This window comes from Pollachius pollachius (genome assembly GCF_949987615.1).
Source record: "Pollachius pollachius genome assembly, chromosome: 3".
In the NCBI taxonomy this organism is placed as follows: Eukaryota; Metazoa; Chordata; class Actinopteri; order Gadiformes; family Gadidae; genus Pollachius; species Pollachius pollachius.
Genome location: NC_136936.1, coordinates 14438407 through 14461228, shown reverse-complemented (window position 1 = coordinate 14461228; position 22822 = coordinate 14438407). Strand labels below are relative to the sequence as shown.

Sequence of the window (22822 nt, the reverse complement as noted above, 5' to 3'; positions counted from 1 at the left end):
TCTCCTGAATAGCTGCCCCACTGCACCACCTGCTGCAGAAGGACAGGGACTTCACCTGGACGCCACAGTGCCAACAAGCCTTCAACTCCCTCCAGAAGGCACTGACTGAGGCCCCTGTCCTCACCCCCCCGGACCCTGGGTTGCAGTTTACTCTGGACACGGATGCCAGCGACTTGGGAATGGGTGCAGTGCTGGCTCAGGCGGGGCCAGAGGGGGAGAGAGTGGTGGCGTATTTCAGCAAAACCTTCAACAAGGCTGAGCGCCGCTACTGCATCACATGCCGAGAGCTCCTCGCCATGGTGGCGGCGATTAAGCACTTCAAATACTACCTCGGTGGCCGGCCCTTCACTGTCAGGACAGATCATTCGGCACTGCAGTGGCTGATGTCCTTCAGAGAACCAGAAGGCCAAGTTGCACGCTGGATTGAAACGCTGCAGTCCTATGTCTTCACAGTGGTACACAGGGCCGGAGCCAGCCACGCCAACGCCGATGCCTTGTCCCGCCGCCCCTGCGCACTGGGAGGGTGCCAGTACTGTGAGCGGAGAGAAGCACGTGAGAGAGAGCTCCGTATCGAGGAGGAGACATGCCCCATGCACGAGGGGGCCGGACCAGTCTGCCGCAGAATGCAGATGGTTGACGCGGCAGACACAACAGGAGCAGGACATGGACATACAACCGGTGCGACAGTGGGTTGAGGCAGGAAAGAGACCACCCTGGGAGGAGGTGACTGGGAGCTCCACTGCATCGAAAGGCATGTGGACTATGTTTGAGGCGCTGAGAGTGAGGGATGGAGTGCTGCAGAGAGCCTGGAAGGAACCTGCTACGGGAGAAGAAAGGTGGCAGGTGATAGTCCCCAGTTCACTGAGAGACGCTGTGCTGAGAGCATCCCATGGGACTGCAGGAGCGGGGCACTTCGGAGTAGCAAAAACACTCTGCCGGCTTCGTCAGGGGTTTTACTGGGGGCGGGTCAGAAGGGACGTAGAGGACTTTTGCCGCCGCTGCGACCTCTGCGCCGCCTACAAAGGACCCCCAGATCAGTCCCGCGCGCAACTACAACAACAGGCGGTGGAGGCTCCCATGGAAAGAGTAGCTGTGGACGTCATGGGCCCATTCCCCCGCACGGACGCAGGCAACCGGTATGTTTTGGTCGCCATGGACTATTTTGCAAAATGGCCTGAGGCGTACGCAATGCCAGATCAGAAAGCAGAGACGGTGGTTGACGCTCTGGTAGAGGGCATGTTCAGCAGGTTCGGGGTGGCAGAAACCATCCATAGTGACCAAGGGAGGAACTTTGAGTCGCGGGTCTTCACCGCCATGTGTCAGCGCATGGGCATGCATAAGACCCGGACCACAGCCCTGCACCCCCCGAGCGATGGTCTCGTCGAGAGGTTCAATAGGACCCTAGGAAAGCAGCTGGCAATCCTCACAGCGGAACATCAACGGGACTGGGACACGCACTTGCCCTTCGTCCTCATGGCCTACAGGTCCGCTGTTCAGGAGTCCACCTCATGCACGCCTGCCCTCCTCATGTTGGGGCGGGAGATACGAACGCCAGTGGAGATGGCCTTTGGCAAGCCCCCTGACACCCCTGCTGTTCCTCCAGGGAGAGAGTATGCCAGGAGACTCCAGGATCGGATGGAGTCCGCCCATGTCTTTGCCCGAGACCAGCTGGAGAAAGCGGGCATGAAACAAAAAAGGAACTACGACATAAGGTTGGGGAAGACACTTCCAAGCTGGAGAGCTGGTGTGGGTGTATCGCCCCCGCAGGAAGAAGGGACGGTGCCCCAAGTTGGACTGTCATTGGGAGGGGCCTTGTCAGCTGCAAGGAAGGAGAAAGAAGGTTGCGCTCCACAGAGACAGGTTGGCCCCGTACAAAGGGGATTCTCTCCCTTCCCCAAGCTCGGAGTCACAGGTGTCCGCCCGGAGGGGCAACGGCGCAGCCGCTGCACGCGGCTACACAGGGGCACACGAGCCCTATCGAAGTCCCATTTCCCCTGCACATACCTCCCCAGAGACAGTGACTAAACCCCCTGTTCACATCCCTCCTTCCCCCTTCCCACCACAGTTACCTTTCACTGCACAGGGGCGTTGCCCCAACCACCCGGCAGAAGCGCCTGCGTCCCCCACGCGGCCGCGGAGACAGGGACGTCGGCCGGCCCGTTTCAGAGACTTTGTGTAGTCCCTCGGGACGAGGGGCTTTGGTGGGGGGGAGCTGTGTAACGAGCTGGGTTAATGTAGTTCGGTTATTATGCGTTCAGCAGCAATGCAAATGTTCTCATGTGTTGGGTTATGCACTAATGTTATTAGTGGGGGTTAATTAGGGATTGTCTCGCGAGAATGGGGGGGGGCACAACGTGAGGGAGGGTCCGGAAGCGGGGGGTGGTGGTAGTGAGACCTGTGTTACGGCTAGATGTACAAGTGGTCACGGCCAACAGTGATCGGAGATAAACTGTGGATTTATCAAATAAAGAGCAGGATTGTAAGCCGGACATCGACTGTTTATTCAACGCTGCACCACGTGAGGTGGTCGTTACAATACTTTGCAGGTGACGTCACAACGACTGGCTGGCGGGCAAGAACAACGTTCTCTAGCAACTAACCTAATCAAGGATCTGCCAGGACGTCGCCAGTTTTACCGTACGAACGAAAGTTGGTATTTTGAGGTGAAAACGATATGCCAGATAGTTGATGTGCGATTGGATGTATTAACTGCCGAGGAATGAAGCCGGGGTTATGTTTTTAGCGGATCCCATCCGAAAAGGAGAAACTGTATTATTGTCTATAATATTATAATTATAGACAATTAGTAAGTAATATATATTGTTTAATTGCACATTATAATTACGATTAATTTAAAATGAAAATAACCCTCCCTCTGCCGTCATGGGGAAAGCCTGTGTTGCCAGATTGGGCGGGAAATCTGGCCCAATCTGGCAACACATAATGTAGTCACTATAGTGACTACATTATGGGTTCGTGTTCCCCTCTTACTGTGAGTGATCGAGTGGGAGGGAACTGGCTATGAGACACGGGGGTCTAGGGAGGGTTTTGGCGGTTGCACGAGTTGTTCTAGCCATGCACTGCGAGTGATTGTTCTGCTTTCGTTTTGGATTATTGGTTATTATTACGTTGCCTACGTCCTCCTTTTCCTCCGGCACTACAATGTAGAAATTATGACAGTTACTCTAATAGAGTTTACTGCACCAAAAAGTCACTTTTTTCAGTGTAGCAGAGAGAGGGGACGCCTATGTATGATTGAGATTATTATATATTTATGCTAAAGAGATATTAGATATTTGATCTTAAAATCGTTATTATTGATGGGCTGATTGATTAAAAGTTAGGCAATCAAAAACCATTTTGCTCGCAGACACATGTTAGTAATAGTAGCAGCAGTGGCAGAAGTGGTGGCCTATTAGTAGTAGCAGCCGCAGTAGTAGTAGTAGTAGTAGTAGTAGTGGTAGAAGCAGTAGTGAGAGAGGGAGAGGGACAGAAAGATAAAGAGAGGAATAGATACATAGAGAGGGGGAAGGATAGAGACGGAGAGGGGGGGAGAGATAGAGAAAGAGATAGAGGCGAGGATATAGAGAGAATGATTCACAGAAAGAGAGGGGGAGAGAGAAATAAAGAGAGAGAGGGGGAAAGAGAGAGACAAGAGCCCTTAAGGGGGGGATGTCTCCATCCCTCCCTTAAGAGCTGCCTCCCCATTTCCGCACCCAAAAGTTGTGAACTCCACCCTGCTGCCCAGATGAGACTTCCACCCTGTCCTCATCCAAAGGGGGAACGCCTAAATATCCACCGCAGAAAAGTTAGCTTGAAATTAGACATTTGGCAGAAATTCAGATTCAATTCAGCTTATATGTCAACATTAGACTGGTATTGAGTAAATACACTTATAATTACAACTGTGAAAGGTAACAGAAATTTGTGAAAACAGCAATGCGTGAAAAACGTCTATTAGTTTAGTGTGTTGCCCTGGCGTGTTGTAGTATGTGATACTGTGAGACAAATCTAACACTGGAGGAATAGAATTTAAGTGAAATTGAAGATTAGTTTGTTAGTTTAGTATTTTTGTAAGGAATAAGAAATCCAGAAAATGTGTAAGTGTGGGGGAGCTCCCCTCCCCCACACTATTGCAACATTCATCTTTTTTATTTATTGCAACATTCATCTTAGAGTTTGCCTGAAATAATCGCTTTTTTATGCATTTCCTGTTTTCACACATTTGTGAAACCCTTCAAAGTTGTAATTATGAGTGTATTTAGCCAATACCAGTCTAATGTTGAAATATAAGCTGAATTGAACTTGAATTTCTGGGGAATGTCTAATTTCAAGCAAATTTATCTGCGTTGAGGATAAGGGGCTCATCCTGTGAGAGCCACTTCAGGGTCAATGTCTTTAATGCCAGCCTGGACATTATTATCAATCAGCTACTGCAGAGGTTCGTTGCTCTGCGTGAAACCAGTGAATTTATTCAGGGTATCCAATCCAGAAACGTAAGGTGCCACTGATGATACCCTGTATGAGCATGCACAGCGCCTTGCTGACCACTACAACAGGGCCATAAGCCCATGGTTTCCCGAGCCAACTCCTTGCCTTCAGAGCTTGTTTTAAAACTGAATTTGCAAAAGGACAATCAATTAACCAAATGTTTACAAGAAACCGAAAGTAATCCCAATTTCCATTAACATGAAAGCAACTTTAAATTAGAAAAAATAGGCGTTATTTAAAACTAACCCAACAAATGTAGAACGAATGTAGAAACTGCAGCAGATGTGTATTGGAAGTCAATCCAAACAGATGGTTGAAAGAAAAGAGCAGGTCAAATACCAATATCCGTGTCGCCGAATCAATGTGCGTATCCCTCGGAGGTTTCTCAAAGACCGATGTCTCACCGACCATGATTGGCACGTTTGGAATGATGTACCCGGCTGTGATTTGCGAGGTAGCGTTAGGGTTAACGGCTATGTATTATTGAGATTATTACTTATTCATGATAAAGAGACATAAAGTGTTTGTTATTTTTTTTATTATTGATGCATTAATTAATTAAAAATGAATTAAATCGTTAAGTTAACGATTTTGCTCGCAGACACAGCCAGTTTTCATAGACAGCCAGTTTACAGATGTCGTATCCCTTTAATCACCTAGAACAAGGACACTGCAGGTCGCTTTGGTTAAAAGTGACTGAAGTGTCTTGTCTGCTAAACGACCTTATTTTGTGTGTGTGTGTGTGTGTGTGTGTGTGTGTGTGTGTGTGTGTGTGTGTGTGTGTGTGTGCTAAATGTACACAACGTGAACGGCGGGAAGAACCAAGACATCATGCTTCATTGAGCACCGTAAGAGTTTGCTAGAGACTGTAGACATGGCATTTGTGGATAAGGAAAAAAAATGATTTCACAGTTACGTACAATAACAAAGTTATTGTACGTAAATGTAATATAAATATAACTAAGTGCAATTAATTTACATAATTGAGCATGGATTGCTTAAATATACTACAATATATTCATATATAATTAATTATGCTGATATATTTGGAAATGAAATCTAGGTGTAAATTCTCCAAAAAGGGGCTAGTTTACAGATTAATACCACTGGACCTGATAACTGAATCAAGTATTTAGCCAATAGTTATAATCACCCACAGGGAAGAGTTGTCATCATAGCTTTTTTGTTAAGATGTTTTTTAAAACCCTAAACACCCCTACCCATAGTTCTCCATGTGCGATTTGTTGGGTTCAAGTCTCAAGCCGTTTACTTTAATTATGTGACGGACAGACTGTGTTTTGACCACTGTGTTACCACCATATGTTATAAATATTGTTTTGAATGTCCAGAGATGTGGAGTCGAGTCACATGACTTGGACTCGAGCCAGACTCGAGTCATGATTTTGATGACTTCAGACTCGACTTGACAAAATGACGCATGACTTGCGACTCGACTTAGACTTGACTGCTATTGACTTGAGACTTGACTCGGACTTTGCCTCTTTGACTTGTAATGACTCGACATGTCCTGAGTCAAAAACATTTATTGTTTTAGATATCTAACCTATTTCCCGCCTAGAGGGCTAGACACCCAAGACGCATTCACTTCCAAGATGAAAATAAAAACAGCGAGCGAAGACAAATATAGATATCATTTATACTTTATTCAGAATAACAGTTTGTTTCATATCAGCTGCGTTTTGAGTTGGTCCCATTGAAGCCGTCTGGCCAGCCTCTGACACTTAAGACATCATAACTAAATCATTATTCAACCATCGTTCAATCAAACTGAATTTTGATATCATTCATGCTTTCTTCAGAATCAGTTTAAGTTTCATATTGGCTTAGTTTCAGTTTGTCTCATTGATTTACGTTGACGCTGGAGGTGAGGACGTTCAGCAGTGTTGCCAGATTGGGCGTTTTTACCGTCCTATTGGCATACGTTTTGAGGACGTTCAGGCAGTGTTGCCAGATTGGTCGGTTTTCCCACCCTATTGGGCTACTTTTAACAACATAAGATTTTGGCGCATGCGCATATCATAACACATTTGAAGACAGAAAAAATGAACATATTATAACTGTATTGATAAGAAATGACTGTACATTAGAGTGATATGTTGAAATTAAGATCAATAGCCTAATAATGACATTATTAAGAAAAAATATATATGGTGACTTGTTCAAGACTTCATAAAGCTTGGGACTTGGACTTGGACTCGACTTGGCTTTGGTGTGACTTTGACTTGGACTCGACTTGGCTTTGGTGTGACTTTGACTTGGACTCGACTTGGCTTTCCCTGTCTTGACTTGGGACTCGACTCGGACTTGACTGCTAAGACTTGGGACTTACTTGGGACTTGCCAAACAGTGACTTTGTCCCATCTCTGTGAATATCTGCAAACGTCTTTTTCTTGAAATACAATGTTTGAATTTCAAAGAGATTAATACAAAACAAACAGATTCAGATACTTTGTTTTCAAAGGTGTTAACATTTCCTCATACAAAATACAATGGCTTTTCAGGGTTTCTGACCATTATGAATGCAACGTAAGAACTAATTCACCTCCATTCTGGCAAAAAAAGTATGAAGGATATGAAGGAAAATTCCAGTCTCAGAATTCCTTGCAAAGTAAGTAAATGTATTTACATTCAACAAAATGTAGAGTACACACAACTGTGTGTACACAGTTGTATAATATATACAAGTATAATATGCGATGCTTCATTGAACAAAAACATAGATCCTACATTGTAGACGACATAAAATGTCTGTAGTTAGTGATTATCTAACTGTTATAGTCGGCTGCTGTATGTCTGGACGGTCAGAGAAAGTCTAAAACGTTGTGAAAACAGGTAACCAGATGTCTGAAACAAGCCCAAGCAAAATTTTTCCCTCCATAGTAATGTGGCTTCTTGTCATTACACAAACCAGGTGTATTAAGGTTGTCTCGGTGCTGTATCACCACCTGCAGCTGGCGTAGAACCACCTGCAGCTGGCGTAGGACCACCTGCAGGTGCCCTGAACATTATACTATAGTATCGGAGAGCGTGATCGAATCCAGCTCCTTTTTTAATAAGAAAGAAGACAAATACTTAATATATTCATGAGTTATAAGTGCCTTTAATGCAGTACTCTGTAAGACATACCTACTCACAACAATAACGAGATACGATACATACAAACTAAAAGGTGGGTCTGTGGAATTTCAACGAATATGCTGATGTGAGCTCCGCTTCATCTAGGTAATCTCAGTAAATATGCTCGTGCTCGCCACATGCACAGGATCGGGAACCAGATAGCTTGGGTCCCATGAAGGTGCGTTCACACCAAAAGACACATTTGTCGCCCGTTCGCGTTGTCGCCCAAGTTTTGTCGCGTGACAAATCATAAACTATCGCTGTGCAAGTTTTGTCAGGCAAATTTGCTGCACTGCAGGGAATGGTTTGCCGGTTGAACGCTGATTGGCTGTTACGTTACACATGTCACTCAGTGGCCACGCTGTTGAACGCTTATGGCTGTTACGGTACACATGTCACTCAGTGGCCACGCTGTTGAACGCTGGCCACTGTCACCACGCGAATGTCGCGGCAAAGTTGAAATATTTAAACTCGAGCGAATTTGTTGCGGTACAAATCCTCGTGAACGCGCTCGCCTGTGCAGGGCGAAAGTGTGGCGCGACAAATCAAAACTTGTCGCAGCTTTTCTCTAGCGAATAATTCGCCCGATTCGTGTCTCTACGTTCACTTTGTATGTTAGCGTTTGGTGTGAACGCACCTTTACAGAGTTGCAGGAGCCGGGGTGGGTCGTGCTGAGACCGGACTTTGATGCTCCTGATGTGAATGCTGAACAATATTGTGTGATGGCAGGCGTTTGCCGGTGGCTTTTTACAGCAGTTTAATGTTTTTCTGACTTCACATGTGACTATAATGCCTCATTACCTAAAGTTCCTTATTTTAGCGTTTTCTTGCACAAGGTGCAGCACTGTTCTCGAGCCTGATCTTGTTGAAGATGCATTTACCCATAGTAGATGAAATTAACGTTAACAGAAACAAGACGCTATTCTTTGACGAGAGGGGACAGCACTAGCCTCCACAACACACCAGCTGGGTGTGCTCGGATAAATTCAAACTGCAGAGACGTGCGGTGAGGTCCATGGCTGGTGAGGCACTGACTTGTTCAGTCAGATTTACAAATATATGAACCCAATTGTTATATAGTACCGGCATTGAATCATTATCTTCCATGTTTGCAGTCAGAAATGTTTTTTTTTTTAAAATAAACAAACTGATGTTATGCACTTGACTGCTTAAAAGAAGTTAACGGAAGCGTCCTGTAAACCCCTATGGGCTCACGCATACGCCCCCTTCAGTGAGCCCCCTCATTTCATGCTTTTTCAGCGCGGTTTTATGTCAGATCAGCATATTTAGTCTTGCTGCAAGACTAAATATGTTATACACATACATCAAATACATTAACTAGTTTAAGTAAAGGGCGATCATACAATAAAAGTGCCTACAAACATTACTGTTATAGATTGAATTAATGTTGCATTCATTTATATATTGCACCCCGGAACCTTTGTGCCTTTACCCGTGTACTCTACCGGCCGGTTTTAGTGTTGCACCGTCTAAGGAATGCATGGTCCATGCTGGGCTGTTGTACGGTGATATGTTTTCCAGTAAAGTACCCTAACTGTGCTCCAAGTGTGCGTGCGTCATTACCCTCGGGTTACCACACTTTTGGCGACGAGGATTAAAACATATATGACGGAGTGTCGTGTGGTTAGGGTCAGAGAAGAAGTTCCGTGTAGTTTTAGCTTGTAGCATGGCTGCGGCTACGGTCGGCACGCTCAGTGAGTTCGTCGAGCTGGATGGTGACTGGATTGAATATGTCGAGAGACTGGAGCACTTTTTCCTGGCGAATGGCATTGAGGAGGAGGAAAGGCAGAGATCGATTCTCCTCAGTGTGTGCGGTGCCAAGACGTACAAGTTGATACGCAACTTAGCAACCCCACGGAAGCCAGGTGACTTGTCATTCAAGGAATTGGTGACCCTGGTGCAGGAGCATCACAACCCCAAACCGTTAGTGATTGTTCAGCGCTTCAAGTTCCACACCCATTCACGCAAAGAGGGAGTTTCAGTTGCTGCATTCGTGGCGGAGCTGAGACAACTGTCGGAATATTGCGAGTTTGGACCGGGGCTTGACGACATGCTACGGGACAGGTTGGTCTGTGGTATCAATAATGACAGCATTCAACGCCGATTGCTGGGTGAAGTTACACTACCTTTCAAGAAGGCGTTGGAGATCGCTCATGCGATGGAAACGGCAGCTAACAACTCAAAAGACATTCAAGCAGCTAATGCCAGTGTGCCACAGAGCACCGTTCACCGTCTGTTTAAGGAGGGGAGAGGCAAGCCGATGAAGTCATTAGAGTGTTACCGGTGTGGGGGAGCGCATCTCGCTAATGACTGTGGTTTTAAAGATGCTGTTTGCCATAACTGCCAGAAAAAGGGGCACATAGCCAAGAAGTGCAGAGGTGCTAAAAAGCAATGGAAAAAGGAGTGGGAAGAGTCAAAACCCCAAATGAAAATGCATCATTTGCACCTGAGGAGCAAAGGGTCATTCAACATGTTCAGTATGGACCTCTGTAAACCCCGGGCAGCCCCAATCTGCACAACGCTGCAAATAAATGGAAAAGAGATGACCATGGAGGTGGACACGGGTGCCTCAGTTTCAGTGATAAGTCATACCACCTACTGCAGGTTGTGGGGCTCTGGAAAGGCGCCCGCTTTAAGAAAGACTAATATTAAACTGAGACAATACACTGGTGAGTGCATTCCTCTACTTGGAGCTATAGAAGTAGACGTTATGTACGAAGGCCAGTCAGCTAAAGGGGAGCTGATAGTGGTAGACGGGGAGGGACCTAGTCTGCTTGGGCGGGACCTCCTACAGAGAATCCGCCTCAATTGGGGGGAGATCATGCACATGAGGGTGGTTGGAGACATCCTATCAAAGTATGCAAACGTTTTTAAGGATGAGCTTGGCACCCTCCGGGGCACAACAGTGAAGTTGACCGTGGACCCCAACGCAAAGCCACGTTTTTGTAAACCACGCACAGTGCCATACGCTATGAAGGCTAAGGTGGAAGCGGAGCTGGACAGGCTGCAGCGGTCAGGTGTCATTGAACCGGTGGAGTTCTCTGACTGGGCAGCCCCAATTGTGCCTGTGCTGAAAGAAGATGGTGGGGTGCGGCTATGTGGTGATTACAAGATGACAATCAACCAAGCCTCACAACTGGACCCTTATCCCCTGCCACGAGTGGAGGATTTGTTCGCCACACTGGCAGGAGGACAAACGTTTACAAAACTGGACATGAGTCACGCGTACCAACAACTGCTGCTGGACGAGGACTCTAAACAATACGTGACCATCAACACCCACAAGGGTCTGTTCAAGTACAATCGCTTGGTGTTCGGCGTCGCGTCCAGCCCAGCCCTTTTTCAGCGCACCATGGACAACCTCCTGCAGAACATTCCCCATGTTGCTGTCTACCTAGACGACATCTTGGTGACGGGTAAGACCGAAGGGGAGCATCTGCAAAACCTCGACCAGGTGCTGCAGAGAATGAAGGGGGCCGGGCTGCGGTTAAAGCGCAGTAAATGCGTTTTCCAGGCTCCGAGTGTCACCTACCTGGGTCATATGATTTCAGCTCAGGGGCTTTCCCCCATGACGGAGAAGGTGAGGGCGATAAAGGAGGCTCCTAGCCCAAAGAATGTGGCAGAACTCAGGTCGTTCTTGGGCTTAGTGAACTATTATGGGAAGTTCTTGCCTGAACTGTCCACTGTGCTTGCTCCACTCTATCAGCTTCTGCACAAAGACTGTTCCTGGAGTTGGCAGCAGGATCAGGAGACAGCGTTCCAGCAGGTAAAAGGACTATTGCACTCTGCAACGCTGCTCGTGCACTTTGACCCAGACAAGGAAGTTGTTTTGTCCTGTGATGCATCACCCTACGGCGTGGGGGCGGTCCTTTCGCATCGTATGGACGACGGAGGTGAGAAGCCTATTGGGTACGTGTCTCGTACTCTCACATCAGCAGAACGGGGTTACTCTCAGCTAGAGAAGGAGGGGCTAGCTGTAGATTTTGCTGTGAAACGGTTCCACCAGTACCTTTATGGTCGCCCATTTACCATTTTCACAGACCACAAGCCTCTGCTGGGCCTGTTTGGTGAGACTAAAGGTATTTCACCCATGGCGTCAGCAAGAGTGCAGCGCTGGGCATTAACTTTGTCAGCGTACCAGTATCACATTGTGTATAAAGCAGGAAGTGAAAATGCAAATGCAGACGCATTCAGCCGTCTTCCCCTCCCAGAGTCACCGAGCCAAGCTAACCTCCTTCCAGAGACTGTGTTTTTGTTAGACAGGCTGTCTGACTCTCCGGTGTCCGCAAAGCAGATCAAACAGTGGACTGAAAGAGACCCGGCACTGTCACAAGTAAAGCAGTGGCTACTGCAGGGCTGGCCGGTAACAGTTGAGCGGGAGGAGCTCAAGCCCTATGTCCAGCGTCAGCTGGAGCTCAGTGTGCTGGATGGCTGTATCCTCTGGGGCTCCAGGGTGATTATTCCACCTGCGGGTCGTGCTCAGGTAATGGAAGTGCTGCATGAAGCCCACCCTGGGGTGTCAAGGATGAAGAGCCTCGCCAGGTCGTTTGTGTGGTGGCCAGGGATGGACGGTGCGTTGGAAGAAAAGGTCAAAGCATGTTCACAGTGTCAAAGTAACCAGACGATGCCCGCACCGGCGCCTCTCCACCCATGGGAGTGGCCGGTCCGTCCCTGGTCCAGGCTCCACCTGGATTTTGCTGGTCCGTTTATGGGTCGCATGTTCCTTGTGCTGGTGGACGCTCATTCAAAGTGGATGGAGGCACACATCATGTCAAATATCACAGCCCCTGTTACCACTGACACGCTCAGAAGCATCTTTGCCACCCACGGGCTACCGGATACAGTGGTCAGTGACAACGGGCCCACTTTCACCAGTGAGGTTTTCAAAGAGTTTGTGGAGAAGAATGGAATCCGACATATACGGTCTGCGCCATACCACCCTGCTTCCAACGGCTTAGCAGAACGTGCTGTGGAGACGCTGAAGGATGGACTGAGGGAAATGTCGGGGAACACGCTGGAGACAAAGCTTGCACGTTTCTTGTTCCAGTATCGGATTACTCCACACACAACCACTGGCTTGCCTCCAGCAGAGATGTTGCTGGGGAGGAAGCCCAAATCTCATCTGGACCTCCTTCGCCCGGATGTGGGGGCAAAAGTTGCCCGGTCACAGGAGAACCAGAAGGTGAGACGGGACCAACATGCCAGGGAGAGGCTGTTGCAGCAGGGGGACTGTGTGTATGTGAAGAACTTTGCCGCTGGCTCACCATGGCTGCCAGGAGTTATTCACCGCCAGTCTGGTCCAGTTTCTTTTGTGGTGGACCTGTTTGATGGCAGGCAGGTTCGCCGGCACCAGGATCACGTGCGGGCCCGCACTGATGCAGAGGGGGAGGGGTCTCAGAGTGTTGCTCACAAGGACAGTGTGAGCGGCTCTACGGACTGTGTGGCACCGGTGTGCATTGATGGACGGTTGCTGCCTCCTGAGGAATTGTCTGAGCAGACTGCCTCACCTGCCCCTGCCCAACTTCCTCCCAGTGGAGCACCGTCTGTTGCCCAGGCTGTGGACTCTAATGTTTCACTAAGAAGGTCAGAGAGGCAACACAAGCCTCCAGAGAGACTGAACTGTTAAACTAAAAGAAAAAGAGTGTTATGCCATATCGGTCGTTGTTGCCTGTTGTGTTAAAGAAAAATGTTGTGCAATACCGGATGTTGTTGATGGCTTGTTGTGAAATGTGAATTGGAGTTGGTTTCAGTGCAATAGTATTTATGTATTGGTTACAAGGGTACATACATGCAAAGTCAGTTTATTTGTTTAACCGTATTCTAAGTGTTTATTTAAAGGGGGAGAAGTGTTATAGATTGAATTAATGTTGCATTCATTTATATATTGCACCCCGGAACCTTTGTGCCTTTACCCGTGTACTCTACCGGCCGGTTTTAGTGTTGCACCGTCTAAGGAATGCATGGTCCATGCTGGGCTGTTGTACGGTGATATGTTTTCCAGTAAAGTACCCTAACTGAGCTCCAAGTGTGCGTGCGTCATTACCCTCGGGTTACCACAATTACATTGGTGACAACGGTGAAAAAGCAAACTGGGTTGAGCGCATGCGCTCTACCCAGTTTGTGAGGGATTGCGCAATTCTCGGTGAGGCAGCGTATTTCCCCTCAGGAAAAAGGCAAATTCAGCTATTTTGATAATAAAAATGATTTAAATTATTGGAATCGTACATTAATTACATTTAGACCACAGATTAGTAGACAAATACAAATATATAATATTTTTTACATTTTTTAATTTTTATCATAATTAGTTTTTTCTTTTCATGATGACAGGTGATGCTCTGCCTCACCTGCCCCCCCTGACTGCACGTCACTGTCCTTACTTGGTTGCACAATTTGCATTAGTGGTTATTGGTCCCATAATCCATTACATTTTAAGACCTGTAAGAGTCGTATTTAAGACATTTTAAAAGCCTACAGTTAAGGTTATTGGATTTTAGACATTTAAAGACTTTTCAAGGACCTGTAGAAACCCTGCTTTTACAATTAAAAACATTATGGCAGAGATTTGCTTTAATACCTGTGTTTGGGCATCGAGAATTTTCAAAGAGGACAAGGCTTTTTAGATTGGGTAGAATCTGGTAAAATATTACAGTGATGTTGTCCACACTGTATTTTCACAATCTTGAAGGGTGTTTTCAGATTTTTTCTGCTTCTTCTTCATCATGGTTTTACGGAAGTCTTGGCCAGCCATGAAGTAGAGAATGGGATCCATTATGGTGTTGGCGCTGGCCATCAGCATGGTCACCTCGAAGGCTATGAAGAACACTTCGCTCACTTTACATGTCTGAAGGAAGTTCAAAAAACAACAACTTTATTTGAGTGAGAAGAGGGGCATGGGGGGGCTTTCAAAACAGTGAAAGTAATTGTTAGGTGTTGTCAATCATCATCTCGTGAAAACACACCCACTTAACATTGGACGTCAGATAGACGTGCAGATCATGTCTATATTTGGTCCGTCGGTCCATGACCAATTCTGGACATCTATTTGACGTCCAAACTAGGTCCACTATTTGGATGTCAAACCATGACCCAACTTGGACGTCATATTGACGTTCAACATTTGACCTTTGAACTGGGTAGCCTACATTTTTTGGACGTCATTTGGACGCCTATGACAGGTGCAGGAAATGTATAAATGATGTAATATTTTTTTCTTATGTTTTTTGTTATTATGCATTTTTCTGGTTTATTTATTTTAAGTTATCAAGTTATTTATTTATGCATAGATTTATCTGTTTATTTATTTGGAAATGCAGTTTGTGGGAAAAGTTTGTGACGCCATGCCAGCCCTTGTGGTGGGCATCCTTGGCCACTCTGTGGCCACCTGCTCCCCGGGCGCTGCACTGTGGCTGCCCACTGCTACGGGTATGCCGGTGTGCATGTCTTCACCCACTCTCGGATAGGTCAAAAGCAGGGAAAGAATTTCCCCCAATAATCGACAATAAAGGATAAGCGAGCGAGAGAGAGTGAGAGATCTCAAACGAACCAACAGCAGGAATTTGACTTTAAAGTCAAGGATAGAGGACAGCTCTTTATCAAGGGCGTTTTTCAAAGTGTGCCAGTCAGTACATTTACATGCACAGCTTAAAGGGGCCATTTTATGAAAACAACACTTTTCCTGGGATTTCCAGGGACGCATACAAACTTTGAAAAAAGTCTGTAGGCCTACACAATTTTTTGAGTGAGATATGCATTTCTGAAAGTACCCCGCCTACAGTTACCAAACGAGTGAGTCAGTTTCGGCGCCCCCTCCTACGACGGCAGCAGTCGGGCAGCTCCGGCGCGGGGAACTCGGCGGCAGTCCAGCAGCTCAGCTCCCGGAGTACAATCCCTTTCTCCTCCATGTCGCGGTTCATTGACTTCAGAGAGTCAAGGCCAAAGTTCCTTTCCCCCAATTCCTCTCAACCATGGCCGAGATATCCCCCACTACGAGTCTTTACTTGTTGTGGAAGTACCAGAGACGTCAGACGCAGTCTTTATGATTCATAATATCATCCGAGGCGCACATAGCTTTTGGCCGTGATATTAGATAAAATATTATGTAAATACCCATGTATAATATTATTATTATATTATACTATACAGATATAGAGCTCCAGGAGTCCGCAAACGGCAACAATCCCTTCTCCTCCATGCTGTGGTTCAGTCTGACAGCTCATTGGTCAATGGGCAGCAGCTCATTTGCATTAAGGCTGCAAACACCAGAAACAGCGGATTCTGAAGGGACTGAAACAGAGAGGAATAGCGGTAGGCGAGATTTTTTTTTTCCTAAAAGCTATTTCCAGCAAACAGCTTCAAAAACATGTTTTCTGGAATTCAAATACTATGTTTAACAGCATAATATAGCTCCTTAATCCGATTAAAGCCATAGTACACTATGCTCCTCAATTGGACAACTGCAATTGTCAGTTCACTTCGGGTCCATATAATTTCTCCGACACTCCATTTAAATAAATCGCCGGTTCTCGTTTTCCGATGGCAACAACCATAAACATATAAATAAAATAAATAAATGATAGAACTAGTATAAAAAAGAAGTCTAAAATTAGTCTAAATTTGATGCTGAAAAGACGTCCACAAACGACCACATTTGGACTATAAATAGCCCTTACACGGAGGTCCCCCGGTTGTCAACATTAGACGTTCGGTAGACGTCGAAAAAAAGTCGGCGCCTGGCGTTACAAAACAACCCCTTTAGTGGACCGAAATTTGACGTCCAATAGTGACACAGAAAAGACGTCACTCCGACGTCACATTACGCAGTGGGCAGAGTTAAAAATTAGAAAAATATTATAATGAAAAGCTTCCTCAAGAATGAAAAGTGCCGATCCATGGGTTAATTCCTCCAGCAAATGTTTCTCTTCAAATAATTGTATTTTCTCCTGAAAATAAGATAGCTTTATCTGTAGCTACAACTAAAGCAATTAGAGAATGCTAACAGGAACACATACATAGTTGTGTCAAATTTCAAACAAATCCTGTCAGGTATTGGATTAAGGATGTGTGCTGCACTGACCTCTTCTGAATCATATAGAATAAGGTGTCTCCAGAATTCGATCAGGTGGTAGGGCAGGAAGCAGAACATGAACGTCATCAGCACGATGATGATCATCTTCACCGACTTCTGCTTGGTGCGGTGGGCCGCCCGGAGCCCCTGCTGGCCCTCCCCTGATCTCCAGCTGGGCTCCAGCAACTTGCGCACCATCAGGCCGTAGCACACCATCACCACCATGAAGGGCAGGACAAACATCACCACGGAGATCACAGAACCGTAGACCATGAACCAGGGGAGCTCCAGGTTCATGATGTCATAGCAATAACAGCTATTGTCGTGCTTCCTGGAAAACAACAGATGCATTGTGGTTGAATGCAAGTGTAGCTTTCTTGGGCACCCATAATTGACAGTGGGGTGAGGTAGAATAGTGCAGTGGCATTAGCGCAGTCTACTCCCAGACCAAAAGTTCTCGGTTCGATCCACAATGTAATCCTTCCTATGGCATCCTTGAGAGTGATGCTTAACCCTTACTGCCGAGATATCTGTAAAGAAGCGTTTGCCTTTCTTGCCAAGATTCAGACCAGTTGTTTGATTCCAAATTGCGTGTCCAGAGGGAGAGTTTACTGGTTAGCATTTGCTTTCGGTTGGCCAATTCTATTGATTGCAGACTTACAGTAGCCCAGCTCCTGTTCATGTGAGGGGAATGCACTTCACTTTAAAGGAGTTCCAATGGGTCTCAAATATTAAGTCAATGGAAACAGAATTAAAAACAACTTGTCTGAACCTGGATAAGACAGGCATTCGCCAATTTACAGTTATCTCTGCGTATTCCTTTAATCACCTATAGCAAGGACACTGGAGGTCTCTTTGGTTAAAAGTGTGTGTGTGTGTGTGTGTGTGTGTGTGTGTGTGTGTGTGTGTGTGTGTGTGAGTGTGTGTTCCTTCCTCACTCGGTCCCGGAGAAGTAGAGAACAGTAGCCTGACAGGAGAGAACACAGGCCCACACGCCCACGGACACCAGCTTGGCGCGTTTAACGCTGAGCCAGCTGAGGGAACGGACCGGGTAGCAGATGCCAATGAAGCGATGCAGACTGATGGCAGACAGGAAAAGAATGGAGCCTGGAGGCACAGGTGGGGTGTTAACACTGCAGTAGCATGCATCCAACTTGTTTTACCACGTGATGGGACATGAATACATTCTGTTCTAATGCTAATGTGTCATATTTTGTATTTTGGGGCCACAATGTTACGTAGTCAACTCCTCTAGTTTTTTGAGCACATCTCTGAATCGCACTTTTCAACACATTTCAACATAGCTCTTCTGTGTTGAATTTAGCACACACTTGGTATAAGCTACAATATCAGTTATATTAGATGTAGTTATGCAGTCATCATAATACAATAAAAAGAATAAGAAAGCCTTAATACTGTTTACTATGCGTACTGCCTACCATAGTGATTGGCTTCGAAGAGAAAGTTAAAGACATTGCAGACTTCCTTGCCAAAGGGCCAGTCGTTAACCCAGTCGTAGATGAGGAAGGGCAGCGTGAAGACGTACAGGGTGTCGCACACGGTCAGGTTGAGCATGTAGATGGTGGACGGGGTCCAGTGCTTTGTGCGGAATGTGATGAAGAATAGCGCCATGGCGTTCAGCGAGAGGCCGAATAAGAAGACCAAAGAGTAGATGACGGGCAACACGTATTGTTCGAACTTGGCAAAGTCCTGTTCAAAGAGACATGAGTCGAAGTCGTTCTCGTACATTGAGTCGGACACGTTGCTAGATTCCATCCTGAATGCTGGGATCCCCTGTAGTGAGGAAAATCATCATCTTGTGTGTTTTAGAATTTTAGAATTTTATTATCCTATGTTTGCCTGTATCTCATATTGTTCATTGCAGAAGCCTAATAGTTTAAACAAAATAAAGTCTCCCAAGGTTGTCATACTAACATAAAATTTGTATCGTTATTCTGATAGTGACTGGTCATTTTTAATTGTTTACAGATTATCCACTTTGGACCAAAGTCTCAAATGTCGATCTGTTGTGATACCAGATCTTAAAACACAAATAAAAAAGTAGCACATGGTTGAACAAGTTTTTAGAACAAAACGAAAGTAGGCTAAACAAACAAACACAAAATAAACTGTAATTGATGTCCCTGACTTAAAGCTAGGGTGGGTCATTTTTTTACTTTAATATTTGGCAAAACTGTCATAATAGCCAGTCAGCTATATGTAGGTGAAGTGCTCTGAGAATATCTGCCCATTACTTTGCTCTCCCCTGCCTCTGTGTGCCACCCCCAAAAATTGCCACCGCTCATGTACACTTTGACCAATCAGAGCGAGGCTCTGATTCTCCGTTCTTATTGGCTGTTGGACTGTCCGTTCACCTTGAAAACGACATTGGTGCGTCCCTGCGTGAGCGTTCACGAGCCTAGCAGTCTGACAGTTTTGCACTACTACGGCGACAACAAATGAATAGCAATGTCTTCATCAACGGCCCCTAAATTTCCCATTCCCCGGATACCAACAACTAACACCGTTAAGACAGCGAAAAAAGAGGAAAGACACTTGTTGAAAGGACAGCTACTAAAAGGGAGGCGGAGCTCGAAATAAAACCAGAGTAAACATTGGCGTGGCTTATGAGCGATGGAGAGAGTTACGTGACCTGAGAAACGTAAAATCGGACGCTGAGATGGCTACATTTCTTATAGACAGGTAAGGAATAGTGATATCTCTCCATGGTATATTGTGAGGAATATGTAAATTGTCGGCTGGTATGTTTTTTTTACTAGGCAGAGCCACGATAACTGTTACATTACGGTTCTGTAATGTAACCGTTTCAATACGGTTCCGTAGGATGTCTTGCATCGGCCCATGGTTCTTTTCCGGTCCGTTTTATGTGTTAGTTATGGTCACACTAACCTGTCGGAATAACACAGAGATTGTGCTCACACGTCGCCTAGGCCTCAACGCAACTGTGGATAATGTCTGAGTCACGTTTGTGTAAAAGCTACTTTGACACAACTGCCAAGATAAGCACAGTGAGGGAAGTGTAGCATATGATATTCCATGTATTGTTATAACGTTGTTGCAATGGTGTTTCATCTTCCTATCAATGTAACTGAATTCACATGAACGCGCATAACTGCCGTTCGGAGGGAGGAGCTACAGCAGGTAGAGCGTGGCAGGGAGGGACCAGAGAGAACACAACGGAATCTCAACGGCTGTTTTCTCCAAAATTACCCACCCTAGCTTTAAGTCTATGCAAGTCTATGCAGCTTGGGAAAAATGGAGGCCATACACGCGCGGTATGAAGTCTTGAAGAATTGTCTTAAGACCCATCTCATTTTACAGTTGATTTTTGGATACAAAAACATTTAAGTTATCAAGTAAACTCAAATGTTTGATGCCTACCCCACGTCAGAGCTAAGAACCACTTAAATAAGGAAATATATTTAAGCTTGAAGTAAAGAAACCCAGGTTGTTGATCAAGTTTATGTTTTTCATCTCCGAGATATAGGCAAGGCAAGGCAACAGTTTTAGTTGCCTTGCCTAGAATATAGTTTATTTTGTAAATTGTAAATTTAGTGAGATGTTTTGAGGTGGCTAATTGTCCATCATGAGCAATGTGCTTCCATACATTTTATCATTATTTGTTCAAGAGTAAAACAAAGTATCGGACTGATATCGGCATCGGGAGATAGCCAAGGCTGCGGTATCAGTATCGGAACTGAAAATGGGGTATCAGGACACCAATTATCACAGTCTTAAGCAGTATTTTTTCATTAACACTCAGGGCATGAATAATTTAATTAGATTATTATAATTTGAATTATTCATGCCCTGATGAAGGTCTACAATGGCCAAAACATATTGGCAACTTTCTAAGAATTCAATTATGAATTAGCCTATTTATTAAAGCTTTAAGAAGAGTGTCTTGGTCAGCTTATCTTTTTAGAAACTATGTTTTTGTATACCAAAGAGCACCTTCGCACTTACTGATTCACTTAATCAGAACTAAGCCGAAGCCCACCAACCTGTCTACCTTAACACCATATTTAGCAGTAGTAGTAGCAGAAGCGATGTCACTACTATTAGTAGTAGTAGTAGTAGTAGTAGTAGTAGTGGGAGAGGGAGAGATAAAGAGAGAGATAGAGGGAAAGCGAGAGAAAGAGAGGGATAGAGACAGAGAGGGAAGGATAGAGACAGAAATTGAGGGAGAGAGAGAGAGACGGAGAGAGAGGGAGAGAGACGGAAGGAGAGAGAAGGAATGAAAGAGAGAGACAGAGGGAGAGAGAGACAGAAGGAGAGACAGACAGAGAGAGGGAGAGGTAGAGAGAGACGGAAGGAGAGAGAGAGGCACACACAGCCAACCACAATCAGTTGTGTTCCTCTATCTGGAGCCTAAATATGATGAGTTGTTGAGCTGAACTGGTGATAACGTCAGATAACATCAGAATACAGATGTACCACTCAAACACCATAGCTCAAAACCTGTAGGACATACTGCTATAGATTTCACTATGACCACCGGAAGAGTTTCCTTAAGAGTTTAGGCATGGAATTTGTATGGATAAGGTAAAAAAGTTTAAAAAGTTCCATATTTGCATTTCAACCCAAAGGTTTCACAGCAAATATAGCATGCGCTATAAGGTAGACATTTCTTAAGCATTCTTATAATTCGAAAAGTATAAGTCCCACTGCTTGAATACATTTCTCTACGTTTTGATGCATAAATTGTGCATGAGAAGTGAAAGTTGTTAGTGAGAGTTGAAGAAAAAATCAGTTGATTGAGAAGCAGAAAGGCAGCACTAGATCAGTTGGTGACATCGCACACTCAAAGCAGTGCAATACACACCCATTTTTTTACTCAGAAAGGGAGTGAAAGCACTATAAAATGTAAACTGTAATTATTCTTAATCCTGAAAATACGTAGGTGTAGCATCTCAAAGAGGAGAATGTTGAATCCGATTTGAGGATTCCGCCCATTGACTTACTTTTATCCAATTTAAAGTATTGTTAAATAAACAAATAAACATTTAAACTTTTTTTAAACCTATTATTATGAAGATTATGAATATTTTTCAGGAAAATAGTAATCCTTATGTTACAAGCTGTCACGCTGTAAAAACGATTGAAAACTGAGTATACTTACTATATACATAAACAAGAGGTGAATTTTCTTTGTCCTTCTATCCGTTTAGTTCGTCCTTGTGTAACCTGCGTTGTGCTTTTTCCTTGAAGCATTGACTCGGACGCTCTTCATTGGGTGCAGCGGTTTTATTGGCTGCACATGGGTCAGCAAACATAAAAGACAAGGTTTGAGCATTTCCTGGTCCGCCTGCAGCAGATACCCTATTTTCTGCTGCTCATTATGTGTTATATAACACAAGCAAACAATATATATTTACAAATAAGAAAACGGAGTCGCGCTAAACAACGCGCATAAACAGGTGAACCCTCCACTCATGTGGCGACCGGCGGTATTGCATGTACAACACAATAATGGCGGGACCGGCTAGGCATTCTAGGTTGCGCATGCCAGCAACTCCACAAGTGGGATTTTAAACATATATAAAACTAAAACAACTTATCGGTTACCTGCACTTATCATAGTTCTCCATGTTCGCCATTGTTGGGTTCAATTCTCGAGCCGTTTGTTTCCTTTGATTATGTGACAGACAAACCATATTTTGACCACTTGAAAACAATGAATATTATTTTGAATATTTGTAACATGATTTTTCCTGAAATGTCATTTTTGCATTTCTGGTGAATACTTAACAAACATATACAGATGAGTTTGTTTTCAAAGTAGAATAAATTCAATGAAATGAATTAAAAACATTTCCATATACAAAATTCAATGGCTTTTAAAATTAAAAACATTATGGCAGTGATTTGCATCCATACAGGAGTTTTAGCACTGCTCTAGTCATAGAGCTTTTTCATAGAGGATGAGGCTTTTTAGATCGGGTAAAATCGAGAAAAATCTCAGTTGATCCAGTTTGTTTTCTTGATTCCAACGCAGAAGCACTCTGTGTTTATTACAGCAAATGTGTGACATAAAGCAGATAAGAAAAAACTGAAACAAGAAACCAGCAAATAAAAAAAATA

General features: G+C 45.0%; 1 protein-coding gene across 1 annotated transcript in view; it reads right to left on the bottom strand.

Annotated features, from left to right (window-relative positions):
* LOC307073361 (P2Y purinoceptor 2-like) overlaps positions 1 to 21947 on the bottom strand; it is a 28288-nt gene extending 6341 nt beyond the window's left edge. The window contains exons 1-4 of the mRNA XM_079733147.1: positions 21861 to 21947; positions 18157 to 18511; positions 17656 to 17824; positions 16727 to 17048 (exon numbers count right to left, since the gene is read on the bottom strand). Coding sequence (XP_079589273.1) covers positions 16727 to 17048; positions 17656 to 17824; positions 18157 to 18511; positions 21861 to 21869 — 855 coding nt within the window. The 5' untranslated portion in view covers positions 21870 to 21947. The remainder of the gene's footprint in view (positions 1 to 16726; positions 17049 to 17655; positions 17825 to 18156; positions 18512 to 21860) is intronic.
* Positions 21948 to 22822: the final 875 nt, after the last annotated feature.